The following is a 19,491-nucleotide window of genomic DNA, read 5'->3' on the forward strand; positions in this document are numbered from 1 at the left end:
TAAAAGGGGCTCCACAGGTGATGCCGACAATTATAGGCCAGTAAACCTGACTTCAGCATAGGGCAAACTGGTTGAAACTATGGGAAAGAACAGAATTGTCGGACACATAAATGAACATAATTTGTTGGGAAAGAGTCAACATGGTTTTTGTAAAGGGAAATCATGCCTCATCAATCTACTAGAATTCTCTGAGGGGGTCAACAAGCATATGGACAAGGGGGATCCAGTGGATATAGTGTACTTAGTTTTTCTGAAAGCCTTTGACAGGGACACCAAAGGCTCTTAAGCAAAGTAGGATGTCATGGGATAAGAGGAAGGTCCTCCCATGGATCAGCAACTGGTTAAAAATAGGAAACACAGGGTAGAATAAATGGTCAGTTTTCAGAATGGAGAGACAGTGATGTACCCTACGGGTCTGTACTGGGACCAGTGCTGTTCAATATATTCATAAATGATCTGGAAAAAGGAGTAAACAGTGAGATGACAAAATTTGCAGATGATACAAAACTACTCAGGATAGTTGAGTCCAACGCAGACTGCGAAGAGTTATAAAAGGATCTCAGAACACTGGGTGACTGCCCAACAAAATGGCAGCTGAAATTCAGTGTTGATAAATGCATAGTAATGCACATTGGAAAACATAATCCCAATTGTCCATATAAAATGATGGGGTCTAAATTAACTGTTACCACTCAAGAAAGAGATCTTGGAGTCATTGTGGATAGTTCTCTGAAAACATCCATTCAGTGTGCAGCGGCAGTCAAAAAAGCTAACAATGTTAGGAATCATTAAGAAAGGTCTAAATAATAAGACAGAAAATATCATATTTCTTTTATATAAATCCAGGGTACACCCATGTCTTGAATACCACATGCAGATGTCGTTGCCCTGTCACAAAAATGATATATTAGAACTGAAAAGATACGGAAAAGGTCAACAAAAATGATTAGGGGATCAGCTTCCATATGAGCAGAGATTACTAAAACTGGGACTTTTCAGCTTGGAAAACAGATAACTGAGGGGGGATATGATAGAGGTCTATAAAATCATGACTGGTGTGGAGAAAGAGAGTGAGTGTTATTTACACCTTCTCATAACACAAGAACTAGGGGGTCACCAAATGAAATTAATAAGCAGCAGGTTTAAAACAAAAGAAGTATTTCTTCACACAATGCGCAGTCAACCTTTGGAACTCCTTGCCAGAGGATGTTGTGAAAACCAAGACTATGACAGGATTCAAAAAAGAACTAGATAAGTTCATGGAGGATAGGTCCACCAATGGCTCTTAGCCAGGATGGGTAGGGATGGTTTCTCTAGCCTCTGTTTGCTAGAAGCCGGAAATGGCCGAGAGGGAGTGGATCACTTGATGATTACCTGTTCTGTTCATTCCCTCTGAGGCACCTGGCATTGGCCACTGTCAGAAGACAGGATACTGGGCAAGATGTACCTTTGGTCTGACCCAGCTGTTCTTATGTTAAGTCTGGGTGTCACAGGCTTGAGCTGCATCCGTACAGGGTTGCCGAGAGTGGGTTTGGGGCCCCCAGCAAAGGTGGACCAGCTAAACAGGGCTAGGGAAGCCGGGCCCCCTTCCAGACCGCCTGGCCCCAGTAATTTGTACCGACTCCCCCTCCCCACCCAGCCCTACATCCGTACAACAAAATGATAGAGTTTGGGCTGGAGCCCCTGTGAGACTTGGGCTCTCAAACCCTCCATGCCTGTGAGGTCCAGGGGCTGGGCCTGAGTTAGAATTGTGCGTAGATGGAAAGGGGTTTTGGGCTTGAGTCTGAGCATGAGTTTACGTTACAGAGTGGACATACCCAGAGAGGACTGATTGAGGTTTTAAAATGTGCACATGGTGACTTTGTATAGCCATAGTGTTGCTGTTGCTCTTTACTCTGTCATGCTTTCCTTACCTTATTCTGTCAGTTTTTGTTACATTCACTTATGTGTTGTCTTTAGTTAGGTTGGTACAGAGACTACAGGGCCTCTGGGTACTACTGTATAATTCAATATGCACAATACAGTTTATAGGCAGTTGGCATTTGAACTAGAATAATGGAGTGACTGGAAGAAACTATAACGTGTAATATGTCTAGCTTAATCATGATTGGTTAGGTTTATACAGTTATAGTTGCTACAGATAACTGGCTGATGCTAAATATTAAATTGGGATTTTATAGAGAAACTAAGTGTTTTTCTCCTAAATACTTGACTATTTTTTTTATCAAAAGACTTGTAAAATCCACCCCCAAAACAAGTTATTGAGCCTTCTGAGTGATATTGTGGTTAATTTATTAAATCCTTCCTCTTGGTGCACAATGTTCATGTGCAAATAACAGCTAAAACACAAGAGTCAAATGCACCAATTTGTATCTCATTAATAGCACCAGGTTCTTTAAACTTGATTACCATTAGGCTGTTAAAATTCATAGTCAAGTTATGTGTTTTCTTATAACAAATCTATGATTATTAAGAGGTCCGATTTTTTTTATATTGGTGGTTAGTGAGTGTAATGTCAGTATATGCCATGGTTTGAAGATGATAAACATATCAGTAGAAATAATAAAAAATGTATTTGCTTAGATACATAAAATTACAAAAGACATACTGTATTTTAATCTCTCTATATAAAAAAATTAATTAGGTCCTATTTAAAAAAATAAAATCTTGCACTTCACTGCTTGGGGCATCTTTACCAATCCTCCTTGCCTTACTTTTGATTTCAGTAGGTCTTTCAAGTCACCCTTTTGTAAACTACAGGAGACCCCTTCACACCCCCTGTCATCAGCCCCTTTACTCGTCAGCTTTCTGTACCAAATGTCATTTGCTCCCTACAAGGAGATTATATACACACACACCCCTACCTACTCCTTCACCGAGTTCAGTTATTTTAGGTGACAAATTTTAAAAATAAAATGAAATAAAATCTTATTACTAGTTTTGATTCTGGTAAGCAAAAGGTAATTATCAGAATGCAAGACTATAAAGTCTCCTGTGGTAGTGCCTGGGAAAATGAAGTACTGGTGTTTAGGAGAAGTTATCCTAATTTTTGGAGAATATTTTGTTTCTAGTTTCTTTATAAGACCACCTTGCCAGAGAAAATGGGCAAAGTCTATATTTTGTTGTAGCTATCTTAACTCTTCCAGGCTTTTGGCAATGTGAGGGATTATAAGACTAGGTTTTGGAGGTTGGTTTTTTGTTGTTTTTTTTTAAGAATTTTAATATGCTTATCTTAGTTACACTTTTGGTATCAGAGATTTCCTTAAGAAAAAATGTGATGCTGTTAAACTTAATATTAGTAAAACTATGTAGGGATCTTCTAGACTTCATATTGAATGTGAATTTATTGGATTCCAGAAATCATTGCATCTTCAGTATTTAATTTTGCTTTGTAGTATTATATGCCAAGCTTTGAGTCCTTGGAGTCTTCAGTAAAATAAATTTTAAAGTATGCATGTTTGGAATTTCAGATACTATCCCTTATCTGTGTGCCCTCATTTCTTGTGTCTCCTCCCTCCCCCCAAATCTCTCCATCTTCTTTTCCAGTTGAACCTAATCAGTCCTGTTTTCACACTAATGTATGTGGCTTCCAAAACAAACAAGTGCATGAAGAAAGACATTATTAAATGAAGATACTAATAAATGCAAAGTAAACCTGTTCAAAAGATTTCATTTTTTCATGTTTTTTTTCAAAGAAGGCAAATAGAAAATTGTCAAAAACATGTTTCAAAATTAGGTGTGGTACACAGTGGGGTTTGGTCTACGCATGGGATGTATGTCGTTTTTACAATGTCACTGAGGGGAAAATCTGCACCACTGAGCAACGTAGTTATACTGACCTAACCCCCGGTGTAGACAGCAATATGCCTCCTGTTGACATAGCTACCGCCTCTTGGCAAGATGGAGTATCTGCACCAACAGGAGAAGTTCTCCTATTTGGCGTAGGCAGTAGTGTCTTCACTAAGTGCTGAAGTGGCACAGCTGCAGCACTGTACATGTAGAAAGCCCTAAGTTTACTGCTTTCTCTAGATATATTAAAATTAACGGGTGAGATGAGCCCAGTGGCATTTCAGCAGGTCCATTACTTTTTCCCCCCACACTTCCTGTATTTTTTTTCTTTTGCAAGCTAACTGTACTTGCAAGTAAGTCCTGATTATGTATGCTAGATAACTGTATTTGTATGTAGAGGAAAAATGTTATTCTGTGCTTAGTTTATATGAGCAGAGTAGTGAGATACTGCAGTTTAGGGCAGATTGGTAAGCCAAGCCTATTAGGTTATGTTAAAGGCTAAATAAGTGACAAAAGAACCATGACCTAACTTACAAATAATTGTATTGCTATTTTAAGCTATATGCAAGATTTTTATACTTCAGTGTGCATAGAAGTTTCATTGTTGATGGGTAATTATTATTTAACATTTATCTGGTGTTCTAAATCTATTTGTCCATTCATTGTTGCAATATATTGAGAAAAAGCATTCTTTAGAAATAAAAAAGAAAACTGGTAGGTGCTGAGTAAGAAAGAAGATACACTGCTGAGGGACCTCTCCTTGTCAGAGCCTGATTTATTTATTTTTTAACTTAATTTCCTCCAGTGGCTCCCTCTCCACTTTAGCCTCCAAGTCCCAGAATTGGTAAATACCCCCTTTTTTCTCTTAGGACTAGTCTACACGAGGAATTTACATCAGTATAATATCTCTCAGGGGTGTGAAAAATCCAGAGAATTACAGACCCAGTCACCTTAACTTCAGTACCCAGAAAGATAATGGAGCAAATAATCAATGAATTTGCAAACACCTAGAAGATAAGGTGATAAGTAACAGTCAGCATGGATTTGGCAAGAACAAATCATGTCAAACCAACCTAATAGCTTTGTTTGACAGGGTGACAGGCCTTGTGGATAGGAGGGAAGCAGTAGATGTGGCATATCTTGACTTTAGTAAGGCTTTTGATAGTGTCTCGCATGAACTTGTCATAAGCAAACTAGAGAAATACAGCCTAGATGGAGCTACTATAAGGTGGGTGCATAACTGTTTGGAAAACCATTTCCAAGGAGTAGTATCAGTGATTCACAATCAGGGTGGAAGGGCATATCAAGTGGAGTCCCACAGGGGTCAGTTCTGTTCAATATCTTCAATCAATGATTTAGATAATGGCATACAGAGTACACTTTCAAAGTTTGTGGACGATGGGATGGGTTGCAGGCGCTTTGAAGGATAGGATTATAATTCAAAATGATCTGGACAAATTGGAGAAATGGTCTGAAGTAAATAGGATAAATTCAATAAGGACAAATGCAAAGGAAGGACATGCATACAAAATAGGAAATGACTGCCTAGGAAGGAGTACTGCAGAAAGGGATCTGGGGGCCATAGTAGATCACAAGCAAAATGTGAATCAACATTGTAACACTGTTACAAAAAGCAACATAATTCTGGGATGTATTAGCAGGGGTATTGTAAGCACGACACGCTCTACTCTGTGCTAATTAGGCCTCAACTGGAGTATGGTGTCCAGTTCTGGGTGCCACATTTCAAGAAAGATGTGGAGAAATTGGAGAAAGTCCAGAGAAGAGCATCAAAAATAATTAAAGGTCTAGAAAACAAGACCTATGAGGGAAGATTGAAAAAATTGGGTTTGTTCTTCTGGAGAAGAGAAGACTGAGGGGGAACATAATAGTTTTCAAGTACTTAAAAAGTTGTTACAGGGAGGAGGGAGAAAACTTGTTGTTCTTAACCTCGGAGGATAGGATAATAAGCAATGGGCTTAAATTGCAGCAAGCATGGTTTAGGTTGGACATTAAGAAAAGCTTCCTAACTGTCAGGGTAATTAAGCACTGAAATGAATTGCCTAGGGAGGTTGTGGAATCTCTATCATTGGATATTTTTAATAGCAGGTTAGACAAACACCTGTCAGGGATGGTCTAGATAATACTTAGTTCTGCCATGAGTGCAGGGGACTGGACTAGATGACCTCTCGATGTCCCTTCTAGTCCTACAATTCTATGATTCTAAAGCCTAAAGAATTACGTTATGTAGGTATACATCAGGGGTAGGCAACCTATGGCACATGTACCAAAGGTGGGGCACGAGCTAATTTTCAGTGGCACTCACACTGCCTGGGTCCTGGCCACCTGTCCAGGGGGCTCTGCATTTTAATTTAATTTTAAATGAAGTTTCTTAAACATTTTAAAAACCTTATTTACTTTATATACAACAATAGTTTAGTTATATATTGTAGACTTATAGAAAGAGACCGTCTGAAAACATTAAAATGTATTACTGGCATGCAAAACCTTAAGTTAGAGTGAATAAATGAAGACTTGGCACACCACTTCTGAAAGGTTGCCGACCCCGGTATACACCTTTTAAAAGCTGTGTTAATTTTTTTTTAAGCAATACAATTATTTGGAATGCATCCAAAACTACCCAGCTGCCAGCAGGCTTAAAATAGAAAACATTTTAACAATGAACTCGTTTTCTTAGTCCTTTCCTTTTATAAAAAAACAATTTATTTTAAGAAAGAGAACATATCTTCCCACTCAACATGAATGTCCTGTTAACAGAGGCAAACACATAAATGTTCTGTGTAGTTGGCTGACTGTTTTTTTCTTTGACTGTTGCTATAACAAAGGTTAGCGCAGGGGTCGGCATCCTTTCAGAAGTGCTGTGCCTAGTCATTTATTCACTCTAATTTAAGGTTTTGCATGCCGGTAATTCATTTTAATGTTTTTAGAAGGTCTCTTTCTATAAGTCTATAACGTATAACTACACTATTGTTGTATGTAAAGTAAATAAGGTTTTAAAAGTGTTTAAGCAGCTTCATTTAAAATTAAATTAAAATGCAGAGGCCCCCCCGACTGGTGGCTAGGATCCGGGCAGTATGAGTGCCACTGAAAATCAGCTCGCATGGCGCCTTCGGCATGTGTGCCATAGGTTGCCTGCCCATGGGCTAGTGTAATGTGTCTAAACGTATGTCTACACTGCAGTTAGACACCTGTGGCTGGCCCATTCTAGCTGACTTGCGTTCATGGGGCTCGGGCTAAGATGATGTTGAATTGTGATGTAGATGTTCAGGCTCAGGCTGCAGTCTGAGTTCTGGGACCCTCCCATCTTGCAGGATTCTAGAGCTGGGTTACCAGCCCAAGCCCAAATGTCTGTACCGCAGTTAAACAGCTCCTTAGCCCGAGTCCCGTGAGCAGGGGCGATTCTAGACATTTCGCTGCCCCAAGCATGGCGGCATGCCGCAGGGGTCGCTCTGTCGGTTGCTGGTCCTGCGGCTCTGGTGGACCTCCCGCAGGTGTGCCTGTGGAGCCGCGGGACCAGCGGACCCTCCACAGGCATGCTGCCAAAGGCTGGCTTTCTGCCGCCCTCCTGGCGACCGGCAGAGCGCCCCCCGTGGCATGCTGCTCTAAGCACGTGCTTGGCGTGCTGGGGCTGGAGCCGCCCCTGCCCGTGAGCCCAACTCAGCTGCCACAGGGCCAGCTGCAGGTGTCTGATTGCAGTGTAGACGTACCCTAATTGACCTGGAACTGCTAATGTGTGTGTTTTGTAAATCTCTCCCAGTTGTACTTGTCAGATACTGTTTCAACCCATCTCCCGTATCTGGACCTCTATCAGTCAGAAACTTTATCTGAATTAAAAAACTTGTTCTTGTACAAACAGAAGATTCAAGTTAGATGTTCAGTTTTTATATTTTCCACTTATTTTAATGTCCCTTTGATTGTTTATATCTTGCAGATAATGCACTCTGTGAACAAATGACTTCTTGGTTTGTCAGGTGGTTGTCACAACAGAGGATTTCTGTATACAGATCAATGCTATTACTTCAGAGAACTTCTAGAATCATTTTAGAAAACTAATCACTTAAAATGCAGTAGGTTATACTATTATGATGTTTTTGTGGCACTTTTTGTTTGGTAATAATAGTGGTATTTTATATTAAATGTCAAAGTGTATTTGTTTGCTAAAATCTGATCCAGCTTTATTCCTTTTGCCTTCTGAGTCCAACTGATAAAAGGTTGATTAACTTAAATTGCTAGGTCGATTTCTTAGTATTTAATTTGAAAAATAAAGCAGTTTCGGAAAGGTTTAAATTTTAACTTAAAATTGATGAATGTGTCCTGCTGATGGTTTGGTTTGGTGTGTTTTTTTGTTAACCCAATCAAAAAGCCACTCCACTGGTTTCAAGTTTACAATAAAAACTCTTTTTTTTTTTCTCCAAAATCATCTTCACTCCCTCTAATCTGTCACTATTGACAAAAAGCACCATCTTCCTTTTCACCAAAGCCTATAAGTCACCTGTACTTCCTCCCTCTCTCTTGCCTCACACATCCAGGTGGAGTACAGATTTTCTTCCTGCATATCATTTAAGATTTGTCCACTTCTTCTTTCTTTTCTATGCAGACAAACAAAACTCTCATCCAGGGCATTATTTGCTCTCCTGATTATGGTAACCTCCTTCATGACACCCACATCTCCCCTCCAAATAAATCAAAACACAGCTACTAAGATAACTTTGCCTTGTTCATCACTGTAACCATGTCAGCCCCTTTGGAATCCTTTATTGGTTCCCGCACTTTCCCTTAATCAAGCTCAAACTACTTGTCTTCAGCTTCATGTCTCTTCACAATTCCTACACCTTACTACTTGTCCAGCTTTTTCTTGCTGCATTTCGCCCACATCCTTGACTTTTTCAGTCTACCAACAATGCCTTGACTGCTGCCCATCTGTTAGTGTTTGTAAAACAAATGTATAGGCATGTTCTTCCATACTATACTTTATGCATAGAACTACACTCCTGAACTCCATAAGACTATCTCCTTCAAATTCTTCCTGTAGACCCAACTATACTTTAGTATGTGTAAGAAATGTAGCCAATTAATGATGGTGTCTAGTGAGATAGAGGGCAAAGAGGGACAGCTAACGCATAGTTTTATCTGCTCTTTGTTCCTCTTTCCTCACCGTTCATATATTGTCTTAAATTTTACTCAGGGTAGGGAACATGTCTTAGTATGATTTTGAACAGCACCTAGCACAATGGAATCCCTGTCCTGGTTGGGGCTTGTGGGCACTACTGAAGTACAGATATTAAACAATGATATATACCTATGACCTGATATAACATGAATTCGGATGTAACGCAGTAAAGCGTCGCTCCGGGGGGGTGGGGCTGTGTGCTGCAATGGATCAAAGCCAGGAGCGGCGCCAGGGTTTTTGTCGCCCTAGGCTCAGGGCCAGCTCTAGCCATTTCTAGTCCCGCGGCTCTGGTGGACCTGCCGCAGGCGTGCCTGCGGATGGTCCGCTGGTCCCGCAGCTCCGGCGGACCCGCCGCAGGAATGCCTGCGGGAGGTCCACCGGAGCCGCACGATCGGCGGACCCTCCGCAGGCACGCCTGCGGGAGGTCCACCGGAGCAGCCTGCCGTCCTCCCAAATCCTGGTGCCCTAGGCGACCACCTACGTTGCCTAAATGGAAGTGCCGGCCCTGATCAAAGCAAGTTCAATATAACTCGGTTTCACCTATAACACGGTAAGATTTTTTGGCTCCCAAGGACAGCGTTGTATTGGGAATACAGGTGTATATATTAGGTTACTGAGACTTGACTTATTTCCTTCTTAAAGTACTCCATCTAGTGGCAAAACTAGAGTAATGTGTCATGGAAGTGGGTTTATATAGGAATTAGTGGTGTGGTAGTAGTATTTATATTCCAGGAGCTCATCAAAAAAAATTGTAAGTTTTGTGAGGGAGAGGGAAACATTTATGCCTTTAAGTATGGTAAAACACAAAATCAGAAATACGAAGTTTTGCAAAAATAATTCTGCTTCGTCTGCTATTTATAGCAAAATATAGTTGATCTCTCAAACTGTTTAAACTTTTTCAGGTTTTAATTTTATTTCTTTTAAAATGCACTATTTTTCCAAACCCATACTTAGTCTTGTTTCTCACAAGTTACATCATTTAACAACTGTAATTCAGAACTGCTACTCCTTTTTAGATACAGTTTTTAATGATACTAGAAGAAACATAGGATTTTTTTTCATTTCCTTTTCATAGTGCATGTAAGTGCTTCTAGAAAATATCAGATAAATAAATGAGAGTGGTGATGGTCTCTTTATTCTCCAGACAAGTATAACATGAATAGTGGTGGTGCCAGCTTCTGCACACTGCTGTCTAATTCTTGGAGCAGGACCAGTTCTTGGAGTGAGAAGGCAGTTCTGTCTCTGTACCCATTCAGTCCTTGGCTACTCTCATCAAAGGTCCCAACTGCAGGTGCATCAGTACAAGAGGAATTGAATACAGACAGCCAACTCGCCTAATGTATCCCCAAACATCCATCAAATGGTGCTAGCATTTGACTGCTAACATCCCGAACAAACTGAAATGGTGTCCAGTAGCTGACTGGCTCCCTATTCTATTTTTGGTTAGTTTAGCTGTGCAATTGCATAATAATTTTTTAAACTTTGTTATACCCTTTTGATTTTCAAATTCTGACTTAAACTATATTTAGTGCAATATTTAACACTGAATGAATGTAAATGTCTTTTTATACTATAGATTCACCTTTGGCCATTTGTATATTTCCTATGTCTTGTATATAAGTAAGATCAAAGTGATATTTGCTATATGGTAAATAACTGCAATATACTAACATTTTTTCTTATAAACTTGCCATTAGTTGTATGAAAGCATTGTACAACACATACTGTCTAAGAATTTCATTTTTTTCTCTCCATAGATAAACGTAAGAGTTACCACAATGGATGCAGAGTTGGAGTTTGCCATCCAACCCAATACAACTGGCAAACAGCTCTTTGACCAGGTAACCCTTTATTATATGTAATAATCATGGATACAATGCTAGTCTTACAAAACATTATAGTGTTATAGATTTCTGTTCATGCTTTCCAATTAATATCTTACACTGATCTAAGCCATACTAATTATCAACTTGAGCCACGTCTCCTCAATTCAGAAGCAAAGCGTTAAGCACAAGGACAACATTCCATAAATGGATAAGCAGTCAGGCTTCAGTTGTCAAACCATCTTGAAATTAATACTATATTTTATAGATATTCTCAATCATATACTCCACACAGGAATTACTAAGTGTATTCATTGTATGTTTATATAACTTTAAATACCTTTTAATAATAAATCTAAGACAGAAAATGTAACATTGAAAAAGAAACTATAGACTACCTTCATTTCTGTCCAAGTAAGGAAGCAGCAGTATGACACGATTCTTGAGGAATGGAATCTCATTAGCCACTTTTAAATAAGTGATTGCATGCTTTCTTTTCTTTACCCTCCTCCGACAACCAAGTCAGCTAAAAAAATGATATGTCTTCATCCACGAAGCAGCAAGTAGGTTAAAGACTGTTATTTATGGTAGGTGTATAAGCAAGCACCTTCTTTTCCCTCCTAATCTATTCTTTTTTTTAATTTGTTTTTGCCTACTTGTACTGGAATTTGTGGAGTCATATTTCCGCCTTCATGCTCTCTTTCTTCCAGTTCACAAATAGAGAATCAGGGAAACAAGACTTCTAGAGGAAAGAAAAATGGAATTAAAAAGTGATTTAAATCTAAAAATAGTTCACAAGTGTTGCAAGGCAGAAAAGTTTTGGGGACAGGGCAGCCATCTGGCCTTCTCCCCAAGATGTATGAGTGAGTTGCGAACAAGAACTCAACAAGTAAAAATTGTGCCATCTTCTGATATGTGAAGGCAGCTGCGACTTTTCTTCTGCCAACCTCTGCTCCTCTTGACATGCGGTATTGGGTGGAGGTGATCTGCTGCTGCATAAAGTCTTGTGCTCAGATGATCAGTTTCACCCATTCTGTAGCTTCTCTGAACAAGGGATAAAAGATATAGATGCAAATTCTCTCAACACCTACTAGATTCTCTCCATCGAGTTGCCTCAGTTCCTTGTATGGCTTTCAGGCGGCCTCAGCAGTTCTTACGATTAGCCTGTAGATGTTTAAATTGAGAAATTATTAGCTTGAGTCCCTTGGTTCATGTGCCATGCCTGTACATGAGGGGAGAAATCATTCAGACATATCCTAAACCCACACATGGCTTCATAGACCCAAATCAGTCGCTGAATTGCGGTGTGAAACAAATATGAAGTTTTCAGAGAAAAGGTAATATTTCTCTGTGGTTATTATTGCCAACAAAGTGAAGTGACGTGTTCTAAACTAGCTTGATTAGTCTACATGTTTAGCTCTATGTGGTGTACATTGCAGTAAACTTCTGTCCTTTGTAGTTATTGCTCAAAGCAAGTTACCTTGTCACAGCATTATCTCTCTTGTCCCATGATCCCAAGGATGTTTGGATGTCAGCAAACCCCTTTCTTAGTCAGTGATGGGAAGATTTAATGTGAAAGGCTTTGTTTCACACTTTAGTATGATCCTTTCTCCAAGCTGCTCTTTGTTTCCAGACCAGGGCATTTCCCTTCGCTCTCCCTATCTGCTGGTAAATGGGAAGTCTAAGAACTCAGCATCTATGGCTTTCTCCTTCTTTTCTGCTGTCATGAAGCTCAATGAAGTCCTCCCTTATCCCACCAACATGATGGTGGAGGCCACTTGGATATTCTGTTTTAGCAGGCATCTCTCCATCATCACAAAGTTTTTCTGTCTTCTCATCCATTTGGAGGCCAGAGTGGAGGTGAAAGGCTAATATTGTGGGCCTTAACTAACCTGCCTTTTCCCTACTTCTTTCATAGAAGACAAAGAACATCATGAAGTGTATTTGTTATCCACAAACTGATTTTTGTCAAGTTCTCAGAATTTGCTTCTGAAGCACCTGGACAGAATAATGTAGTCCCAATTCAGGAAAAAATTAGGGTTTTACTCACCCCATCTCATCAAGTTATAGCCTTATCCTCCTTGCCAAATATCTCAGAAGTCCTCTACAAGGTTTAGCAGGGAAGACCCAATGAAATCTATTTATTTGGTTGCCTAATAGAGAATTCTTGTTCTGAAACTTTGTTTATTGATTTGTTGAAGTATCAATCCATAGCTCTGAGTAGCTTTTTTAAAACACTTTTTAAACATGCATTATAAAAGTCAAAATACGTCCCTACAACCTGAAATAAAAATTAGCTGAAACCACAGTAATAATTATAAAAGCCCTATGTTATAGGGGATCTGGCATCAATCTCTGTTTTTAGGGCTTATCTACATTACCCCTGGATCATCGGGCAACGATCAATCCAGAGAGGGTCGATTTATTGTATCTAGTCTAGACGTGATAAACCGACCACCAAGCGCTCTTCCGTTCACTTGGGTACTCCACCAGGGCAAGAGGCGCAGGTGGAGTCAATAGGAGAGTGTCAGCCGTCAACTTACTGCAGTGAAGACACCACGCTAAGTAGATCTAAGTACGTTGACTTCAGCTACGTTATTCATGTAGCTGAAGTTGCATAACTTAGATCGATCCCCCCAGGGTAGACCAGGCCTTAAATTGCTAAATGCTTCCCATTATTAAAAGATTCTTGTGACATTTTCTACTTTTTGAGAAGGTCTAGCATCCAGTTTTTGCAGCAGGACTTTGTTCTTCGGCAAGGGAAAGCTATGGGGCCAGGGAGGTGCCTCTGGCTTCATCCCATGAAATTTCATTGCGATTTGGCTGAGTTACTAGCTGATGAAAATCACCATTTCTTTGCTATGGCATGCGATGTTACTGCTTCATTTTAACAAAATGTATAAAGCTTTGGGCAGCTGGAAGAACACATCAAAGGGCTGACTGAAATAATCCCTCAGCTGAATACTAGTCAGTGAGGGAAAACTCATGGTACTTAACAAAATAGAGGCATGCAAATAGTGTCCCAGAATAGACAGGAATGACAGAGCCTTCATAGAATCCATAGACTATCAGGGTTGTAGGGGACCTAGGAGGTCATCTAGTCCAACCCCCGGCTCAAAGCAGGACCAATCCCCAGACAGATTTTTACCCCAGTTCCCTAAATGGCCCCCTCAAGGATTGAACTCACAACCCTGGATTTAGCAGGCCAGTCCTCAAACCACTGAGCTGTCCGTCCCTCTTGTTTGTGCCCTTAGCGACATCTGAATTCAGATTCAGATGGATAAAACCTTGAACATACTCAGACTAGGCCTCCACCGCAGTGACAGAATGCACTGCACTTGGAACCCCTGGGAACAGAGACTCAACCTGGCTGCTGCCAGAGCAGCTGTCCTGGTGGTGTGGAATGGGTGAGAACTGGGTCAGGTTTCCCCAGACTCAGTACATGGACCCAGCTACCTATAACTCTTGTGAAGCCATCATCTAGGGTAGGAGCCAGTCTCTCAAGGTGTAGAGTGCCAGGCTGGGCTACCCCTTGCAGCGTCCATAGCCTAGCCCCAACAATCCATCCAGCCCATTGGGGGCACCACATATGGCAGGAGCCCCTGACTTCCTGGAGCAGGACAGCAACCCCTGGGGTAGAAGTGAGTACAAATACCTGGAAATCAGGACAGCATGAGTTCTCGACTTGCATCTTCTGTTGCCTGATGTTAATAAGTCTGTATTATGCATAATGCTTGTTATTAACCGTATCTGATAACCAACTGAGAGATTACACTAGCTGGGACTAAAATGCAGCTTTCCAACATGGCAGACCTGTAGTCCATCTACTTAGCCATTCTGTCCCTCAGAAAAAGCCTGCCAAACCTTTATTCTTGGCTGTGTGGTCTGGAAAATTGGGTTACTCATGCATAGGTAAGCTTAAAAAAATAAAATAATAATAATAATAGTGGAGATACCCTATCTCCTAGAACTGGAAGGGACCTTGAAAGGTCATCAAGTCCAGCCCCCTGCCTTCACTAGCAGGACCAAGTACTGATTTTACCCCAGCTCCCTAAGTGGCCCCCTCAAGGATTGGACTCTCAACCTTGGGTTTAGCAGGCCAATGCTCAAACCACTGAGCTATCCCTCCTCTACTGATAGAAGTACTATTAACCCCATTTTACAGATGGGAAAACTGAGCGACTTGTGAGGCCACACCGTTGAATCAGTGGCAGAGCCAGGATTAGAACTTGACCTCCTGAATCCCAACTACTCATTCCTCCAAACCACAATGCCTTACTAGCCCAGATGTTGAATATCTACAATTTCCATTGACTTCAGCTGCAGTTGTGAGTGCTTATCAGCGCTTCTTAAAATCAGGGCAAAAGGGGTTCAGGTTTGGCACTCAGAAAGTGAAGAACACACAAATAGGGGCCATCTACCAAAACTTTAGTTGAATTTACTTGCTTAGCTGCATACTGGAAATCTGTAGCAGAGGAAGGGCTAGAACTGAGTTACCACATGTGGCATTCAACCCTTACAAGATCCTGCTTTTTTCTTCTTGCATACCCTGCCTCATTCTTTAGACACCTCCCAGATTCTAGAGCAAATGAGGCAAGGGTTCAACTGTCATAATATAATTACCAATTCTGAACCTTAACGTCCAAAATATGGGTACTAGCATGAATTCCCCTAAGCTTAATTACCAGCTTAGATCCTGTAGTGCTGCCGCCAATCAGGACTTAGAGTAGAGTGCCTGACAAACTCTGGTCTCCCCCAAACCTTCCCTGGGGACCCCAAGACCCAAATTCCTTGAGTCTCACAACAAAGGGGAATAAACCATATCCCTTCCCTCCTCCTTTCTTCCTCCCAGCTCCTTTCCGCCCTGGGTACACTAGGAGATCACTGTGATTCAAACTCCTTGAATCACCACACAGAGAGGAATGATACCTTCCCCCCTCCTCTTTTCCCTTCACCCAGAGGCAATCCAGATTCAAACTCTGTGAATCTAAAAGAAAGAGGAAATTCACTTTTCCCTTCTCCCCCCTGCTCTCTTTCCCTTCTCCCCACCAATTCCCTGGTGTACACAGACTCAGTTCCTTTGAGCCTTAAGTAGGAAAAAAAAAATCAGACAGGTCTTAAATCAAAGCTTTTAATAAAAAGAAAGAAAGAAAAAAGGTAAAAGTTTATCTCTGCAATTTAGATGGTAAAAAGTTACAGGGTCTGTCAGCTTATAGAAACTAGAAAGAAGCCTCCCCCCCAGCAAAATACAATTTAAAATACTTCCAGCAAACTACACATTTGGAAATAAAGGAAAACAAATAAAAAGACTATACCGCCTTTGTACTTACAAAATTGGAATAGAAGATTAGAGATCCTGTAGGTATGTGTGGTCACTCTCAGAGCCCAGAGAGAACAAAGCAAAACCCAAAAAACACAAACAAATGCTTCCCTCCACCGAGATTTGAAAGTATCTTGTCTCCTGATTGGTCCCCTGGTCGGGTGTTTGGTTCCCTGGTTGTTAACCCTTTACAGGTAAAAGAGAAATTAAACCTTAACTATCTGTTTATGACATCAACAGACAGCATTTTTGATTACTACTGAACTCTGATTCTGTTCACTGAGCACTGGCCATCCTGTGCGTTGACCAGGGTCAGATAGGAAAAAAATGGTATGGTGATAATTAGACTGATCATAGTGCATGTGCATGGGGGAGCTGAAGTAAGGTTTCACAGGCATCCTTAATTATGGAATTATCTAACTTTCGAGTGTTTCATTTTGCAACTTAAACAATATTCTTTGAATGTAGGCCTTTTGTGTATATGTATGTAATTCTGTATACCTCAGGTGGATCTGAACACTTCCTTAAAACATAAGCTCCTCAATAGATTGGCTGCTACCAGAGTCCCATTTGGGTATTTTTTATTTGAACTTACTGATTTGATCCCTTGGCAGTAGGGTCAAAAATATCTCCAGATGTTGAGGAAGAAGAGTTGTGTTAAACATCTTACTCCTCTCCCTAGTACATGAGAAACCAGACTGAACAGAGCAGAAGACTTTATAGGGAGAATATCCAACATCACTAGTTTGTTTTTCAAGCTTCAGAGCTCTGGCTGGGATTTGTCACAGCTACAAGTGAGACTGGATCTTTTCTTTGCCCAGAGAGGGAAAAGTTCAGACTTCTAGCAGCATAAATATATGACAGCCCAAGAGAGCGTGCAAGGATCTGCAACTAGAATGTATCTCGAATTTGTGAATCTTCAGTAATGAGATATGATCGGAGAATTGTGACATGAGTGCAAAATGCATAATATCTCATATCTTGGTGAAATAGGTTTCACTTTACCACTGTCAAAACTTGAATCTTTACTGTCTCTGCATTTCAGTAAACCACCTAATCAAGAATACTGGTGATTACTGTTGTCCTTACAAGTCCTTATATCTAAATGGGCCAGCCTTTAAATTAGCTAATAGGAAGTTGATTGTGATTCCCCTGTTGCACTAATTTGAAAAGCTGTCCCATAGTAAGTTCTAAATTATTTCCCAATTCAGGTTGATGAACCTGCTGGGTTATCCTTACACTCTGAGGATGAACTTGGATCAAGGTAACTTAATTCTTTAGACCAGTCATAGAATCATAAAAGATTAGGTTTGGAAGAGACCTCAGGAGGTCATCTAGTCCAGCCTGCTGCTCAAAGCAGGACCAACCCCAACTAAATCATCCTAGCCAGGGCTTTGTCACGCTGGGCCTTAAAAGGAGATTCCACCACCTCACTAGGTAACCCATTCAAGTGTTTTACCACCCTCTTAGTGAAATAGTGTTTCCTAACATCCAACCTAGGCCTCCCCCACTGCAACTTGAGACCATTGTTCCTTGTTCTGTCGTATGCCACCACGGAGAACAGCCAAGCTTCATCCTCTTTGGAAGCCCCCTTCAGGTAGTTGAAGGCTGCTATCAAATCCTCCCTCACTCTTTTCTTCTGCAAACTAAACAAGCCCAGTTCCCTCAGCCTCTCCTCGTAAGTCATGTGCCCCAGACCACTGATCATTTTCATTGCCCTCCACTGGAGTGTCTCCAATTTGTTCACATCCTTTCTGTAGTGGGTGAGCCCAAAACTGGACACAATACTCCAGATGTGGCCTCACCAGTGCCGAATAGAGGGGAATAATCACTTCCCTCAATCTGCTTGCTGTGCTCCTACTAATGCAGCCCAATATGTCATTAGCCTTCTTGACAACAAGGACACACTGCCAACTCATCCAACTTCTCATCCACAGTAATCCCCAGGTCCTTTTCTGCAGAACTGCAGCTTAGCCAGTCGGTCCCCAGCCTGTAGCAGTGCATGGGATTCTTCCATCCTGACAGCATGACTCTGCACTTGTCCTTGTTGAATCTCATCAGATGTCTTTTGGCCTAATCCTCCAATTTGTCTAGGTCACTCTGGACCTTATCCCTACAGACCAAGCAAAGCTTCTGACATGTAAAATTTTCAGAAAACAATCAATTGTATTTGTCTCTAGATAAATGAATGATTCCATTGTGTAGCTTCTAAAAGGCTGGTATTAGTCTTCTGGTTTAGTTAAAATTAAGACATTCTACTTCTTGCATTTTTGGCTAGAGCATCAGCAGAGATCTGGGAAGTGATCAATAAGACAATGCCATTGACATCACTTTGAGTGCTCTCCTCCAGTACTGGTATTGCTAGCCATATGCATTGGTTATGGGATGCAGGAAGAGGAGACATTAAACAATGAATTACTTACCAATAATCATGTCTGTTGTCATCTTTCCTCCCCATCCTAATCCCATTGTCTTCTCCTCTTGTTGTTTGGATTGTCTTGCACTAAAAGAAAGGAGTTATTTGGCTTACATGTTCTTAACTTAAGTAGTTTTTTTTTCCTCCTCAAATACCTGCTTCCTGATGGGTGGAGCCATATCACTTCATGCTGACTGGTTGTGTATGGAGGAAAACAATACTATAATTAAGAGTAAGGTATTCCTTCTTGCTCTGTCTGTCTTGTGTACAAATCTTTTATGGCTCTATTTGCCTAAGTTGGTTGCTCACAAAACCTTGCTGTATATTGTATCTGAATCTGAACTTGCGTTTGAAACATTACACCAAAATCCAGGTGCCCTTCAGGGTTTAATGACTCGTTTACTTTTAGGTGGTGAAAACAGTCGGTCTACGTGAAGTCTGGTTTTTTGGGTTGCAGTATGTGGACAGCAAAGGCTATTCAACTTGGCTGAAGCTGAATAAAAAGGTAAAATATTCTTGATTGTTCGGTTGAACTTTCAATTTGAAATAGTTTATATGCAGACTTGCTACTTGTGTATATTATATTACAAATTTTAATCTAATGGACACATTTCATTAAAGGTTAGTTCAGCTCAACTGTTTATAAACAAGTGGAATCTTACTGCACAATTGTATCGGCATTTTATTTGACTCAGATGAAGATATGTTTTCCTGTACTTCAGTTACTGTTGTGATTTGCATATTAGAAAAACTATCATATTTCATTATCCTTGATCACAAAATGAGCTTTCTCCCTCTGTCCCTTTCATGCAGCAGAAATTATTTTTGGGGAAGAAAAGTTAGGAATAGGTTTTAAAAAGCAATGCAGTATGAGTATGGCTATGGAATTTTCCCTTTATATTGCTACCTAGGCCAGGATTTTCAAAAATAGATGCCATCAGAAGGTGCTATTTCA

At 40.6% G+C, this 19,491-nt stretch overlaps 1 protein-coding gene across 2 annotated transcripts in view; it reads left to right on the forward strand.

Annotated features, from left to right (window-relative positions):
- RDX (radixin) overlaps window positions 1–19,491 on the forward strand; it is a 100,213-nt gene that overhangs the window by 28,804 nt on the left and 51,918 nt on the right. For both annotated transcript variants that reach the window (XM_050928005.1, XM_050928012.1), the window contains exons 3-4: window positions 10,735–10,818; window positions 18,946–19,041. In XM_050928005.1, the coding sequence (XP_050783962.1) occupies window positions 10,735–10,818; window positions 18,946–19,041 (180 nt within the window). The remainder of the gene's footprint in view (window positions 1–10,734; window positions 10,819–18,945; window positions 19,042–19,491) is intronic.

This window comes from Gopherus flavomarginatus, chromosome 1, assembly GCF_025201925.1.
Source record: "Gopherus flavomarginatus isolate rGopFla2 chromosome 1, rGopFla2.mat.asm, whole genome shotgun sequence".
Lineage (NCBI taxonomy): Eukaryota > Metazoa > Chordata > Testudines > Testudinidae > Gopherus > Gopherus flavomarginatus.